This window comes from Lygodium microphyllum, chromosome 28 (assembly GCF_053477565.2).
Source record: "Lygodium microphyllum isolate KBCC chromosome 28, Lygodium_microphyllum_v1.1.10, whole genome shotgun sequence".
Taxonomy (NCBI): Eukaryota; Viridiplantae; Streptophyta; class Polypodiopsida; order Schizaeales; family Lygodiaceae; genus Lygodium; species Lygodium microphyllum.
The window spans coordinates 94,335,697-94,352,062 of record NC_141162.1 but is presented as its reverse complement, the minus strand read 5'-3'; the positions used below and the strand labels follow the sequence as shown (position 1 = coordinate 94,352,062).

General features: G+C 39.4%; 1 protein-coding gene across 3 annotated transcripts in view; it reads left to right on the top strand.

The window, feature by feature from the left end:
• Nucleotides 1–13,561, top strand: part of LOC148011768 (uncharacterized) — a 139,290-nt gene extending 125,729 nt beyond the window's left edge. The window contains exons 15-17 of one of the 3 annotated variants that reach the window (XM_087670789.1): nt 3,766–3,834; nt 3,913–3,966; nt 12,991–13,561. In XM_087670789.1, coding sequence (XP_087526915.1) covers nt 3,766–3,834; nt 3,913–3,966; nt 12,991–13,041 — 174 coding nt within the window. In that variant the 3' untranslated portion in view covers nt 13,042–13,561. The remainder of the gene's footprint in view (nt 1–3,765; nt 3,835–3,912; nt 3,967–12,990) is intronic. The other 2 variants (XM_087670788.1, XM_087670790.1) reach the window with 2 other exon arrangements.
• Nucleotides 13,562–16,366: the final 2,805 nt, after the last annotated feature.

Genomic DNA, 16,366 nt, shown 5'->3' with positions numbered 1-16,366 from the left:
TCGATTCCCTCAAGTCTCCCAAAATTTACCAAGTTAAATCTCTACATAAAGGAGGCAATATCTCCTATTCTATAATTCTTTTGTGCCGCACATGTGTCGGCAGGAAAGTACAGTAAATTGTGCTCACAAGTTGCTAATAAAGTTTAAAGTGAAGGTTCTAGGGCCACTCATTAGGGTGCTTCAATGCTTCACTAAAACATTTCAACACATGAAACATGTTTCACTGCTAGCTAGTTAGGCACCTTATGCAGTGACCTTTTTGTAGAACAAAGTGAGCTGAAATGAGCATGTCTTCACCACGCATACAGACAAAGTCACCTGTCACAAGCTTGTGCTTTTGATGTAACTTGCTGGACATTAGCATAGGCCATAGGCCTTGGCGAAATCTATGCACCTTGATTATTATAAACTTAGTACTTTGGTGGGTCCCAATCTTGATCACCGCAGCTGATCAGGTTGCAAATATGATGGATGGAGGTCAATGGAGAGGCCACTTGTATCCATGATTTCTAGGATGATTAGATGTAAGGCCTCAGTACCACATGATATCATCACACCTGAGCTAGTGGCCACACTGATTATAGAAGAGGGCCTCACTTGATTAGTCACATACATACACAGCCAATGGAATCTACTCAGACATATATATGCACAATTGGCTTTTGAGCCCTCTCAACAGCTTGCTAGGGAGGGTGACACTTCGTGTTGGTATGCACAAATATCAGCTTGGTTTGAGTTACATGGCTTTAGCATGGACAGGCTACCCCCCTTCCAGTACTCCCTTGATGCACCATCACTTAACTTGAGCCACTTAGAGATTGGTAGGGTTATGAGGGTGGATCTCACCTAGGTAGACATTAGGACATGGTTGGCACGAGTACAAGAGCTAGGGACGAAGATGGCTTTCTACAGAGAGCATTTTCTCCATACTACAGATGATGGATTTATTGTCCACCTAAGATACATGGACACTGAACTCTCACATGGGATTAGATGTGCTATTGGTCAGTCACATAACTCTTCACACCAGTTAGAGATTGAGACATCTACATATGGATCCATACCACCAAAAGAATGCATATGTCAGATATGTCAGCTAGAGCTAGAGACAGAGCAGCACTATGTTTGTCAATGCCCAGCATACAAATCCATACCACCAGAAGATGGCATATGCTAGACATGTCGGCTAGAGCCAGAGACAAAGGAGCACTATGTTTGCTGATGCCAAATATGTATTCAATCGACCAGCGGTGCCTTGATTTCTTTCTCCTCGAGATAGGAAGGCTTCAAGATTTGCTCCTTAGGAGTACAACAGCTCTAGGACACCAAGATCCCAACTGGAGGCAACTTACAGATTTCTTCGTGAGAGAGACCTAGAAGGTTTCAACACAGCCATAGTCTCACGCATCTACACATACATGGGGGGAATTGATTGATTGAGCTGTCCAGCTTGGCTGATCCGGACATCCTAGACCTCGACATAGGGATCAACAATGCTTTCATAGGCAGATATAGGAGATTATTGCCCGGGCTAGAGCCATGCAATCATATGTTGCTTTGGGCTTCAGGATTTGAAAAGTCAAAGACATGCAAATGCTAAAGGGATTGTCTAATATTATTTGCTTGGAGCTCATTTACTCCTTTGTTCTTACCACGATTAATAAACTGCAAGGTCATGCTGCAATTATACATCATAAGGTCATGTCTACCAGGTCACTTTCTCGATTTCAGTTGTAAGTTTCAGCACATTATGGATCCTATGGATGTGATAAATGCCTAATGAATGTGATTTGAAATCATAAACACTCACTATCTTGTGATAATTGTATCAGTGCCTATTTTGGGTTTGGCCGGAGGAGGGATTTGAGGCCTGGCTGAATTGTCATGGCTTTTGACACACCCACACAACATGATCAAGGGAATGGAAACATTGACAGAAGATAACCTAAACCTGCTAGAACAGTTGGATGCCATAGAAAATAACCAAATCAGCATGCTGATGAGTGAAAGCTAGTGGCTGAAGGAACATGTTTCTATGTGATGTAGTTGAACTGGTGATTTATTAGTTGAATGATTATTGCTTAAATGGTTGATTGAAGCCAATCTCAAAAGACCAAGTTGACATCATTTGAATATCACAGCTCGAGGTTGTTAGCAAGGTAGATGTATAGAGAAAGATAATGCCAGCATGAACACCACTATGGGTACTACTATTGTATGTTTTATATCTTTCCGTGCAAGTAGATGACTACAATTCTGCATATTTCTCATCAATTTGTTTGAAGTCAGTACCCATTCGTGACTTCGTTAACCCATATTACAACAAATTGTATGTTAGCAAAGAATGATTAAATAGCTCATAGCTATGGTTTTCTGGGTTCTCATTTTGTGATTGTCTTAGCATAACATCACTCTAAGTTAGCTTTTAACTATAATTTATTGTTTGTATGTGCAGTACCTGTTTGTAAGTCATCCATGTTCCTCAACAGAATCAGTCCTGGAATGTCTGAGCCTGTAGGCTATGCATTTTCCATCTAGGCATTCCTATTACTACAGTCTGCAAGTGTAGTTATATTGCCAGACCTTGTATCAGAATTCTCTCCTGAGAGTCGCCTGCATAGAAGTGCAAAGCAAATCCATATTTGAGAGCTTCTATTCCAGACGATTTATGCTTTTTGGTGTGTGTGACCCATAAGTGAATTTTTGGATGACTAGGCCTTAGTGCATATGCTAGCTGCTCTCTTATCGGCCAGCATAGACCACCTTTACTCTTTATTTTAGTATAGGGCCAAGTTTTCATCTCATTGCAGGTCTCCATTTGCCTGCCTTCTTTAGTTTGTATCAGTTCTTCAAGATCATGTATAGGCTACTGGCTTTGTATTATTGTAAAATACAGCCAGTCCATCATAGGGCAGCTTCTGCTAAGGTCTCTGTTTGTGCATTTAGGATGTCTCAACTTTCTTAACTTAATTGCAGCACATTTGACAACATTAAGCATCTAATCAATCAGTACTCTTCAGGTATCAGAAAAACAAATGCTCTTTTTGAAGAGTTAGCCTTTTATGGGCTATTGGGCAGAGCATAGAGAGAAAGAATCTCTGATGGTAGATTTCACACAAGGCTATACTAGAATTGCACCTTTTGTAACCCCTTTTTTTTTCAGGCGAGTCTACTTTGAACTTGATAGAATGTTCTCATGCAACATTTGTTAGAGGAAGTGCGATGGTGTGAACTTTCCTTTGCTATTTTTCATTAGCAATGGCTGGAAGTTCTGTAGCCAACACATCCTTTCTGTGTGTGTAATGATGCTTATTATGATATTTCATTTGTATGTTAGTGAAGCTAAGAAATTAAGGGACAAATTGGTTAATCGTTTGCTGCTCATGATCTGTCTCCTTGGTTTTGTTGTCATTTATAAGAACAGTGACATTGTTCTTACCTGCACTAAAGTGGTCTATTCTCGAGCATGCTTTGCTAAAAATGAATCCTTCAATTCTATTGTATTTGTTGAAAATATTTTGGCATTATTTTGGAAATATTGTAAAATTTTAATGATAAAAATATTAAAGAAAATAAAATAAGAATCATTCTATTAATTTAGGAGAAGTTTTTATGGTTAAAATTAATAATAACCTAAATTTTAAATAGAAAATAAGAATACTTTTAACTCTAACATAAATTTTTAGAATTTGGGATACTATTTTGACTGTTTTTTTAACAATAACCTAATTTCAAAATAAAATATTATATCTTGTTGGTATACAGGAGATGTCTGTGGAGCTTAGCTTGGAGGATGTAAAGAGGGTTGCCTTCCACTATGGGTTCAAATTACAGGTACACTAAACTTTTGCTATCTTTCTTGTGTTTAACCTAAACAACAAATCATGTTGCTGGTTCTTTATGGTTTTGCAGAAAGAGAGAATTATCAAGACAACTTACACTGCCAATAGAAGGTCAATGATACAGGTAAAACCTTTTACCAACTACTACTGCATCATTGTGGAGTGATCACGCAGCAAGCTGTATAAGTAACTAGGTAGCAGCTTAGTGATTAATAGAGATTGTATGAGTTAGATGGGGAAAGTGATTTTGATGGATCATGGAGAGAATTTCTTGCCCTGTCATCCCAATGACCGTCTTGTCTCATTTATTGATGGCCTCAGTGGTCCTTTCTCATTTCCTTATTTGTGCAGATCTCGTGAATTAAGCATCCTCTTGTGCAATTTTTGAGACCACTTTCAAGGCATCTCAAGTTTGAGGAAATGGTGCTCTTTACCTTAAATTGTGCAAATGATAAACTACTGTTCACTATTTCACTGTTGGGCTCCTCATTCCCTTTCCGTTTCCCAACAGAATTTAAGAAAATGAAAATCAGTGTTCTTATCAAGTTTAGAAACAGTTAAATTTAGTGCCCCTCAGTGTAAAGTACCATGAGGCCAGGTCATGACAGAAATGATGTGCATATTGAACTCAAGCACAACCAATAAAGCATGTAATTTATGCGAGAGTTTGATGCCAAATGTATTTGCTTTATGTATCATCACCATGCAGTCAAATTACTAGGCCATGTAAGATAGAGGATGTAGAAAGCTACGGGTAACAGAGAATGGGAAACAGGAACAGGGAACATGATAGGAGCAGGGAGGCCCCATTCTGGTAACAGGGAGGAACAGAACCTGTTCTGTATGATAGGAACAGGGAGGTCTCATTCTGGTAACAGGGAGGAACAGATCTCTCACATTTAACTTGCAAAATTGCATTAGTCAATTTTAGAATTTTTGCTCATGTGGCAAGGAATAAGCTCCTCCCTGTCAGTCTTTATGTATTGAAATCCTAAGATATGTTGCAAAACATCACCAGTTAATCCCCAAGCAATAATGCCCCCCAAGGCTTTATTGTTTGTCCTCTTCCATTCTTTGGTTTGTTAGGGTAGATTTTGGTTTTGATGAGTCTGCTACTAATCCTTGAACTGATCCTTTATTATCCTCATAGTCTTCAAAGAGTCCCAAGAGTCTTCACACATCAGATATTACATATTTGTTTCTTCCTATGCAAGAAAACGCTCCCTATTAAGCTTGGTGGCTGGCTCAATGTTGTTGGGTGAAAGGCCCTTTTGCTGCTCCCCGTGTATATATTTACTTGTACATGTGAACACACCCTTGTGGGTGTAAGTGTACCGTACTGCAGGTATAAATTCTTTCTTTTATTCTTTGTGTGTACCATACTGGTACACACCCATCTCTCGAATCTCCACACTCGTGCTCTACACTACACTGCTGAATACATCTCGATTGATGCGCACACTACCTGAGTGCTTCCTCTCCCACCCTTGAAACTGATATCAGAGCTTCGGTGAGAGTGTATGCGCTTCCCGACAACTGTGTGGGTCAGAATTTGCGTAGACTGCATGTGAGTGTGAGCTGACAGGCAGTTGAGACAAGTGAGAGATCAGTCTGACCAGACGGCAGTTGGCGTGAGGCATAGGACGTGTTTTCTGATCAAGCAACAACTTCGAAAGCCAAGCGCAATCGTGACAGGCAGGTGACAGGCTGGCATAGCCAGTTGCAGTCATGAACAGCAGTGGCGCAGCGACGACATGTGGGCAGTTGACAGGTCAATGGTTGGGCCGTTCCACAATTTTCGGACATTCTTGACAGTTTTTTATTCTTTCCTGCAAGAAGGCCCCTTGTTCATTAAGGGGGGTTTGCGCGCATAAGCATAGTCCCAAGATCTGTGCAGATTTATGTCTAGAAATTTGGGGCTTTTCCCAGATTTGATGCTGGTCATGCAGAATAGTGACATCCGACCCAAAATTTGCAGACATTGTGTGCATGTGCTTCAAAAATTTGGGGCTTTTCTTATACAAGTGTAATTTTGCTTTAGCTCAACCGATTTCATTGTGATTTGTGCACATTTGGACAACGAAATTTTGGAAGTTTTTCCAAATTTGTAAAATTTCTGCAACTTTTGCCTGTATTTGACACATGGGATGATGAGTTAGTGCAATTGGGGTAGATTTATTGCAAAAGTTTTGGGGCTTTTCATATCGGTGATGCATTTTGAGCGGATTTGTGCCTTGATAGTGAAATTACAGCAGATTCACTGCTAAGTGGGAGAAATTTGGACTTGGGATATATCAAATGTTGAAAGAGGAAAGCTTCTCTTGGTAAATGTATTGCTGAATGTTCATTATGCAATGAAACACTGGAACATACAGCACTTGGGTTATTACATTTGGGCGTTACGGTGATGTATTATTGAAGTGGGAGCTATCATTCATGCATATGCATCAGATTTGGTTCATGTATATGCTATAATCAGCTCTTGGGACTAAAATTGCAGCAAAATATTTGCTTCTTGGACACCTTTTGGAAGCACAAGTGTATGTACTTGCTGTTATATTCAGCAACCTTGCTATTGGCTGAAGGTATTCGGTATTTTATTGCAGTCTTTTATTGTTGAAGATGGCTGGTAGTGCATTTGCATCTGACACAAAGAATCTTTTTGAGATTCGTAAATTTGATAGCAATGGCTTTGATTTTTGGAAAGATCGTATGCAAGGTATACTTTTTTTGAAGGATTGTGATAATGCTTTGGTAGAACATAAGCTTGTTGCTTTGCTAGATGAGGATTGGACTAAAATGAATAAGAAAGTCATTACTTATATTTAAATGGCTGTCACGGATGATATCTTGGTTGATATCAAGGGACTTACCCCTACTTATGCAGTTTGGGAGAAACTCAAGGCTACATATGAGAATACAACTCCTGTCAATCAGGTCCATCTCATGCGAAAGTTAGTCAACTTGAAGCTTGATGAGTCTAAGCCCGCCTCAAGGCATTTAAATTCTTTCACTAGTATTTTGAGTCAGTTTTACAGGATGCAGTCTTGCAAGCTTTTGATCCTAAGCTAAGGGCTATTTTCTTGCTCATGACTTTGTTAGATTCACAAGAAGCATTGGTTGTGTCATTAGGCAACAACTCCAACTTAACATTTGATGGCGTGCATGGTTCTATTCTCAATGAGGAGATTAGACGCAAGGCAAGTAGGGAAAACTGTGGATTGGTCTATAATCTAAGAGGACGAACTAAAAAGAGGTTAAAAGCAGCAAATAAGAACAAAAATTGCAGTATAAACATGAAAAAACAGCCAGATGTCACTTGCTATCAGTGTGGATGCAAAGGGCATAAAAAGCCCGATTGCAAGTACTATAGAAAGGAGCAAGAATGCAAGAAACAGGTTAATGCAAAAGGCAAAAAGAATGAGAAGGATGGCAGCTCTACTCCTAAAAAAACAGAAAAGTTAAATGTGGTATCTAATGTTGTTATTAAGGAGATAGAAGACAATAAAGATGCTAGTTTGTTGGTTGCATCTTCGAATTCACATGCTATGATAGTGGAAGATATGTATATCACTAAAAGGGATGTGATAGATGGTTTGTTGTCTGCTCATGATGGTTTGTTACAATCGTGGATTGTTGAGAGTGGTGTTTCATTTCGTGTAACTCCATCTTTGGAGTGTTTTTCCTCGTGTAGAAGCTAACCTTTGGAAAGTTTACTTAGGAAATAACCATGCATGTGATATTGAAGGAATGGCCACCATATACCTAGCTCTTGAAAATGGTTAGGAATTGATTATTCATGATGTCCGGTATCTAGCTAGCATTAAGAAAATCTTGCTTTCCATTGGGCAACTAGACAATAGGGGTTACTCCACTACGTTTGGTGGTGGAATGTAGAAGATATAGAAAGGATCCATGCTAGTCACTTGAGGCGGTAAAAAGAGAACTCTATATTATCTTCCAAGCACTTCTTGGAAAATTTGTTGCAGTTCAGAAGTGCAGTCACACATGGAGTTATGGCACATTCCTTTGGATGTGAATCTAGTACCTAATAACACAGATCATTGGGTGAGAAGGTCTACACGTGTCAGGAGACCTTTACAGAGGTTTGATCTCTCTTTGGATTGGATGAGAGTGAGCCTCCTACATATAAAGAGACATTATTATGTGAGTTAAAGAAAAAAGGGAGCAAGAAGAAATGAAGTCATTGTATCAAAATGATACTTGGGATTTGGTTCCATTGCCCAAAGATAGGAAAGCTATCCCTAACAAATGGGTCTATAAAATCAAGTGTGTGGATAGCAAACCCAAATACAAAGCCAGGCTTGTGGCTAAGGGCTATACATAGAAAGAGGGGATTGACTTTCAGGAGGTCTTTTCACCTGTTGTCAAAATGACCACTCTTCGGGTATTGTTTGTTATCGTAGCATCTATGGATCTTGAACTTGATCAGATGGATGTTGGAATTGCAATTTAGAAGAAGAGCTGTACATGAAATAGCCAGAAGGCTTTGTTATGTCAAGAAAGAAGCACTTGATGTGTAGGCTTAAGAGAAGCTTGTATGGTTTAAAACAGGCTCCTAGATAGTGGTATAAAAAATTTGATGCTTTCATGCTCTCACCTGGGTTTAAAATAACCAATGCTGATCACTGCTTATATATAAGAAGGCTGATGATGGAAGCCTTATAATACTTATGCTTTATGTGGATGATATGCTTATAGCTGGTAAGCATAAAAGCCAAGTTAATACATTGAAAAGGCAGTTAAATTCAGCCTTTTCCATGAAGGACTTGGATGCAACTGACACATTTTGGGCATGTGTGTGACAAGAGATAGAGAGCAGCAACTCTTATTTTTCTCACAAGAAAAGTACATCAACAAAGTACTCGATCGCTTTTCTATGGCAAATGCTAAGCCACTTAGTGTTCCTTTACCACCATACCTTAAGCTTAGCAAAGCAAATTGCCCAAAAGATGATAAGGCAGCCAACTCTATGAAGGGTGTTCCTTATGCTTCAGCTTGTGGGTTACTCATGTATGCTATGGTTGCCACTAGACTTGACATTGCTCATGCAATGGGAGTTGTGAGCAGGTTTATGTCAAATCCTAGCAAAGCACATTGGGAAGCAGTGAAATGTATCTTCTGGTACCTTAAGGGCACACAGAAAATGTATTTGCTATGGAAAGGGTACGTTAGATCTGCAGGGATATTGTGATGTAGACATGGTAGGCGACTTGGATATTCTCAAGTCTACTAGCGGATACATATTTACTTTGACTAGTGGGGCAGTTTCTTGGTGCTCTAGATTGCAAAAGATAGTAGCACTTTCTACCACTGAGGCTGAATATCTTTCAGCCACTAAAGCTTCAAAAGAAGTTGTTTGGCTTGGTTGTTTGGTCAAGGATTTTGGGCTGCCCACCAAAACACTTGTACTTTTGATGTGATAGCCAGAGTGTTATATGTGTGGCTTCATGCACATACCAAACATATTGATGTGCGGTATCACTTCATCAAACAGGTTGTGGATAATGTTCTAGTCACACTGACTGAGATCAAACCACAAGATAACCCTACAAATGTTTTCACTAAAAGTCTTGCAAAGGCTCAACATGAGCATTGCATTCAGCTAGTGGGAGTTGGTTAAAGGTTTGCTTAGGACCTTTAAGTGGGAGCTTGTTGGGTGTAAAGGCTCTTTCGCTACTCTCCGTGTATATATTTACTTATACATGTGAACACACCCTTGCGGGTGTAAGTGTACTGTACCCTAAGTATAAATACATTCTTTTACTGTGTGTGTACCATATTGATACACACCCATCTCTCGAATCTCCACACTCTCGCTCTAGACTGCACCATTAAATGCACCTCGATTAATGCGCACACTACTTGAGTGCTTCCTCTCCCGCCCTTCAAATGTCACTCATTTTCCAAGCTGAGAGATGTTATTGGTTTGTTGCTTACGAACTCCATTATAATAAATTTGAACTAAGACGATTGTGGTGGATAGACTTGTAGATAAAAGTAGAATTGTGCATGGACAACTAGATAATACAATTGGTTGTGAAGACACATTTCACTATCTTGTAATGAATTTTTCTCATGTCCATATGAACAATCCCTTTTGTGGTTAATAATTCCCAATTCACAAACAACATAGAAAAGAAGGGATAAGGTTCATTCAACCCACCCATAGAAATGTGAAATGGGGAGCAGGAACAGGGAATGGGGACGGGGACGTGAATGGTGACGGAGATGCCAAACCTAGGGAGCAGGGATGGGGAGATGTGGATGTGATAGAAAAAACATATAAATATGCGATTTTCAATTAGTTTTCTGCGAAACAGGTGAAAAGAGCTGGCTGAGGAAAGCTCTGAAAATGCAGAGCTGAGGGAAGATGGCAGAGATCAGAAAGAAGAGAGAGCTGAGAGAAGAGATTGCAGGTAGCAAGCAGCAAGTTGAGAGAGGAGACTAAAATCATGTGTAGGGTGTCAAACTGCAGGGGACGCGAAGGTTAGGTAAGCAATAAGCAACCGGCAATGGAGAGGAGAGTGACGAAACGAGCCTGTAGGCAGATGAAGCTGTTCCAGGCATTCCTTTTCACATCCCTGACAAGTGCGAGCCATTCTGGGATGCATTCCATGCTGTCCCTTTGTCAGGGATAGGACAGGGAATGTCCCAGCCCAGCACAATTTGTGTCCGGCCGGCCCCGAATTTGTTGGGAGATTGCAGCATTGTGGGGTCACATTCTGGCTGTTCTCTATTTCTATGAGTCCAGCCTCCATGCTGTCCCTTTGTCAGGGACAGGACAGGGAACGTCCCAGCCCAGCAGGGTGCCTCTCCAGCCCCAAATTTGTTGGGAATGGAGTTGCAGCATCATGGGGCCACATTCTGGCCATTCTCTCTATCTCTACGAGTCCAGCCACCTTCTGCACAATGGAGGAAATGCATCCGCAGGATCAGAAGCTTGTTGCCACAGACCTTCGTAAAAGGCATCAGTGTAGTGGTCCTGATGGACCTTTGAGCAGCATGTGTTGTCTCTGATGGCAGATGATTGCAGCTGTAGGTAATGGCAGCAGGTGTGATTTCTCTTCTTCCATTTCAGCTTCTGATTTTTTGGATAATTGAGATAGATTTAACATATTTCTCCTCCTTGCAGGTTGCCCCTTTATAGCACTTAGTATGCGTAGCTACCTGATAAGAGAGGCATCAGACTGACTATTTCTCCTTGAGGAGTTCATTGACAACACAACTATTACATCTTCAGAAATGTATTTTCATAAGGAATTTGATCAGCCCCAACACAGGTCTTGAGAATATCAACATGACACATTGTGGTTTGAGATGTGGAGGCAGCATGACCTTGTAGGCTTGGCTCTTTAATATTTTTTAATTTATTATATGTGACCCACAATATCCAGGGATCAACTATTCACGGCTGCCCAAGGATTGAACTCTACTCGGGGCAAACTCGTGAGTGTCACCCTAGGAGAAAATTTGTCACCCAGAGCTTTCCTTGAAAGATACTAGACTTCGGATTGTGGGCTGGCCCTTCACACCCCATCCTAGACCTGATGGTTGGTCACTTGAATTTTAATTCATCACATTATATCTGCACATTATAATATCCTAGTATTTCAAAAGACAAGAAAATGCAGTTTGGTTAAGAACTCTGTATATATCTCTGCTTATGGGATATGTGTAGTAGTACTGGGCTATGCCAAATCATATGATGGATTTATAAGTGAAAGAAAGTGCTAGAATCCTTCTGTAATCTCTGGAGTATCCAGGATTTTGTAATCTTTTTGCTTTTGTACTTGTGTTGATGGTCTGGATGGACTTGCACACAATTATAGCCTGAAAATCCCATTGAGGAACTATATGCATCCCTGTTTGCCACGTGTTCAATCATATGCTCCATGTGAGGCAGAGGATAGTGCTATCACTTTGATGGCTGCATTTAGCTTTTTGGAATTGGCATACTCAAATCTTCCTGTTTTTCTTGAGTACCATCATGATGGGGGACCCCTAGTCTGTACACTCAATTTCATACATGCACCTGTCCTTGAGAAGTTTATCTAGTTCTTCTCTACGTATTACAAACGAAAGATTCTATTTACATGAATTTTGGACAAACCAAGCATGATTCGGTGAAATAATCAAGTGCAGTTCTAGTGGCCACATTTCCTAAGTGGCTTACGTATGGCATGACATTTATTTCTTTAAACTATCTTAAAAGGAGAAAAAGTGATACAAACATCCCTATTCATGAGGAGAACCTTCTTGATGAAGTCTTCGCAATTTCCACCTTACTGCATAACTTTACTCAAATTGGTCAAAATTATCTGCTTTTTTTCATGGTCCTATGCTTTTCAATTAGAAGAAAAGTGATAGAATGGAAACTATTTGTGAAGAGAAGAATGGAGGAATATGCACAATGTCAATTTACTTACTGGATGAATATTCATGATAGCAAGCAGTGTGAACAGAGGCCGAGTAAAACAAGTTCTATGCACTCAATGTAAATATGGGCTTGTAGGAAAACTAATTTAGACCGATTCAGGACAACAAGCAATGTGAATAGAGGCCGAGTAAAACTGGTTCTATGGACTCGATGTGAATAAGGGCTTGTAGGCAAACTAATTCAAGGGAGAAACAGTGTGAAAGAGGAGTTTGAGAAAGGAGCTATTTTACCATTGGTGCTTAAAGGTTAAGAAGGATAAGGAAGAAGAAGTCAAAAGTAGGTATGGCGACCGTTTCTACATGGCATTGACTTGAATAGGCCTCCTACATGCCAAAAGAATACTTGGGTTGATAAGTTATTAACATGGTCTTGTGCCTCCTTTCTTTATTCTGTTGTGAGTAGACCATTTTCATTTAAGGATATGTCATTTTCCTATTTTCTCCTTGTTTTCTGTAGTCTCTCATTTTATCTTTGTGCAGTCTTTGCATGGTTGTAAGTTTATGGGTTTAGTGTGATTCATAGTAGGCCTATATGCAAATTCAACTGCACTGGAAGCTGAAAAATCTTCTTTCAGAACCTTCTGGTCTTACTTATGGTGTCATTTAAGAGATCATTCTTCATGAGTTCAGAGGCTGTGGCTTTGCATCATTTAACACTCTTGGGCTGTTCATGTTTTACTATATTCAGAGCCAGTACTCCACTGCTTTTTGGACTATGACAAAAGAAGGTGATCATTGAGTGTGCAAGCATGTGCGAAGGGCCTCTCTGACTGACAGTTGGAAAGTACATCAAATTCTTTCTTCTTCAGAATTTGTACAGTGATGAAAGCATTGCTAATGCTTTCTTCTTTTTCAATGGTGTTCCCATGGCATTGTGGCCAAATCAGCCTTAATTGAAGCAAAGTTCATGCGTGCTACAGAGGTCACGAGAAACTTTCAAATTTATCCATCCGCAACTGCTGGATAATTATCTGCTCCCTCACATGTGTGTGTAGGTTAGGGATCCCTAACATGAACTGATGTAAGCTATTATTCTGATAACAATGGAGCCCCATTATCTTTACAACAATGCCAAAGCTGAATTACATTTATTCCCAATTTTTTCTTTTCTGTACTATCAATTGACTATGTATTTGGAAATTCTGGAGTAGGTTTTACGTTTGACTCTTGAGAATATATACGTGGTGATATCATGATCTATTGTAGGGTGTGAAGGAAAGCTACTAACCGTGAAAAGAGACATGAGTGCACAGGAGCATTGCCCTTTCATCCGTTTCTGAAAAAAAATTGTGGCTTAGTCTTTGCTTGTGTCTGTCATATTTATTGCTTGTTTGCTTGTTTCCATTGCTATGTAGGTTTTCGCTGCTACAAGCTGTTACTCTCTTGGTAAGGTAGTGCATTATGTGAACTTGGATTTTGAATATTTGTCATATTCCTAACATAGTTTTAGTTGGCTGGATGTCACAATGGGTTATCATACTAAAAATAAAAGGACTTGCATCTAGCAGAGGGACATATATAATAGTCATAGTAGGCTGGATGTCACAAAGGATTATAATACTGAAAATGAGAGGTCTTGCATCCACTAAAGAGATATATAAATAGCAAAAGTTTCTAGTCACTTAACAGTCAAACGAAAGGAGCAGTTATTCACCAAAGGCGCATTATAGACAATACACCCCTTGTCCAGTCGATTATATTTCCTAACTTATTGTGGCTTACAGGCCTAACACTTCTATTGCTTGGTATTGGAAAGCATTACCCATCTGTCGATTACACGCAATCAACAAAGTATATGAGTGACTCATTGCTAGTCACAAGGGAACGCTACCTCATGAAGTTGAGATTGCATTAGTTTGATCAAGAATTTTAATGAAGGAATTGATCAATCAATCAAGACTAAGAAGCCGAAGTTTTTTCGTGACGCTAATTGTTGTGATAAGGCTTAGACTCAAGAGTATGATAGGTTACACAAAGACAGAATTGCTTTAATGAATACAAAAACTTCCATTATCTCACATAAGAATATCAGGAAGGATTCACTTGTATATTTGATTTGACTAGTCCAATCTTTACTAGGAAGCTTCCTTACATGGTCCCTTTTTTCTTCCCATTGTCTTGAGTAGCTATCGAGCAACAAAGCAAGAGTGAAGAATGATGGAGAAAAAGTGAGGGTTTGGTGACACTAGAACTAGCAAAAGACATACATGGCATGAACCACCATGTTAGCCTCCAAGAGGTGGCATATATCAAAATTGTCAATGCCCATGTTGTATAATCTATAGGATGTCATAGTAATTACATGAAGTGAATATTATAGAAAAGGATTACATTCCAAGCTCCTTGCAACAAGTATGAAAACTATGAGAGGAACTAGATGATGAAGGCTAGAGACCAAGTTAGGGCCAATATTGGAATGTTGAAGAGATCGATTGGATGGTACTATGGAATATCACTATGTGGCAAAAGAATCAAGCAACCTTGGAGTTTGGCGATATAAAAATTGAAGTTGTAATACTAAAGCAATCAAAATATTTCAAAGGAACAAAAATGTGGATCACTAATGAACTTGCACTAGCACAACCTAAAAGTGTGATTATGTGAAATTGTCAAGATGTGAGCAGATGCTAAAGAGGGCAAAGGGGCTTAGTAACAAAAATATGTTAGGAATATGACAAATATAATTTTGTTTAGTAGCAAAAATATATAAAGCATAAACAAGAATAATAAGAACATTGAAAAACACCCAACAATGATAATCACACAAGTTACCTAAAGAGATATGCAAAGAACACACAAGAACTTGGAGCCAAGAGTGAAGCACCAACCAAGACTAAGTGAATGTTCAGTATATCACACAATATGTCAGGTGCCAATTAGAGTTCCATTTATATAGCCTACAAGTGGGACAAGATTCAAGAAGAGGGACTATGAGCAACCCATGAGAGAAACCTTGATAGCATTTTCACAAGTAGTAACCCATTAGATAAACCCTAATAGTTAACCCTAATAGTGTTTTATATAGGCTACAAGTGGGACAAGATTCAAGAGGAGGGATTGTGAGCAACATGAGAGAAACCTTAATAGTATTTTATAGAGTAGCATACATATATCTAGCACCCCCTCTTGGTGCTCAATAGATGCAATGATTAATAAGACATGGCATTGGTATAAAGAAGTCAACAAAACCTTGGAATCATTGATGTCCCATTCCTCATAGATACGATGTGCCTCAACGAGAGAGCTTGAAGACTGTGCACGTATGAAGCATGGCATAAGAACCAACTCCCCCATGTGGTAGCTCACCAATGTCTAGGATAGTCCAAGCAAAAGTTGTTCAAATCTCCAATAAGACCATCCAATAGTCTTCGACCGTATGCGATGTTTGGAAGGGCATACAATGATAACAAAGTGATATCCGAGCACTTGGAATGTCAAGAATGATGCACAATGGTAACAAAGTGGAATCTTGTCCCAAGTAACTAACATGGAAGGGACTAGACTCAAAAAAGAACATCCAAGAAGCACCAATCACAAAGCACTCCATAAGGTGGATGCCAAATATTTTTCAAGAAGACATAAGTTGCTCCATCTCAAACACTTCCCACGGTCTTCCATGTAAATAGGTGGACTAGCAAGTTGCCACCATGTGCTAAGAAAAGTCAACCTTGGTGGAAGTGAGTGATTGTATTGACCCCTCCACCACAAGGCAACTCACAAGCAAGTGGACCTCCTTATAATTGCAAGTGTAGTTGCTCTTTAATGACTTAGGAGTCCTCGTGAGTTGGTAAAATGCCAATGATGATCCCAAATAATGGACCAAGATAACTCCCCTCACTTCTGGTTGATTTTGTTCTTGCCATTACAATATTAATAAGTAGTTGCAACATAAAAAATAAAAAAGAACTATATGATTTAAAGCTCAAAGCACTAAAAACATACAAATGGCGTTCCATATGACAATGACCAAAATTTATCCAATGTCATATGAAATGTGAAAATCTTATTTCACATCACCTATGAAGTCCTACAATTGTGTCTCATATAACAAAGTACAATCCAAA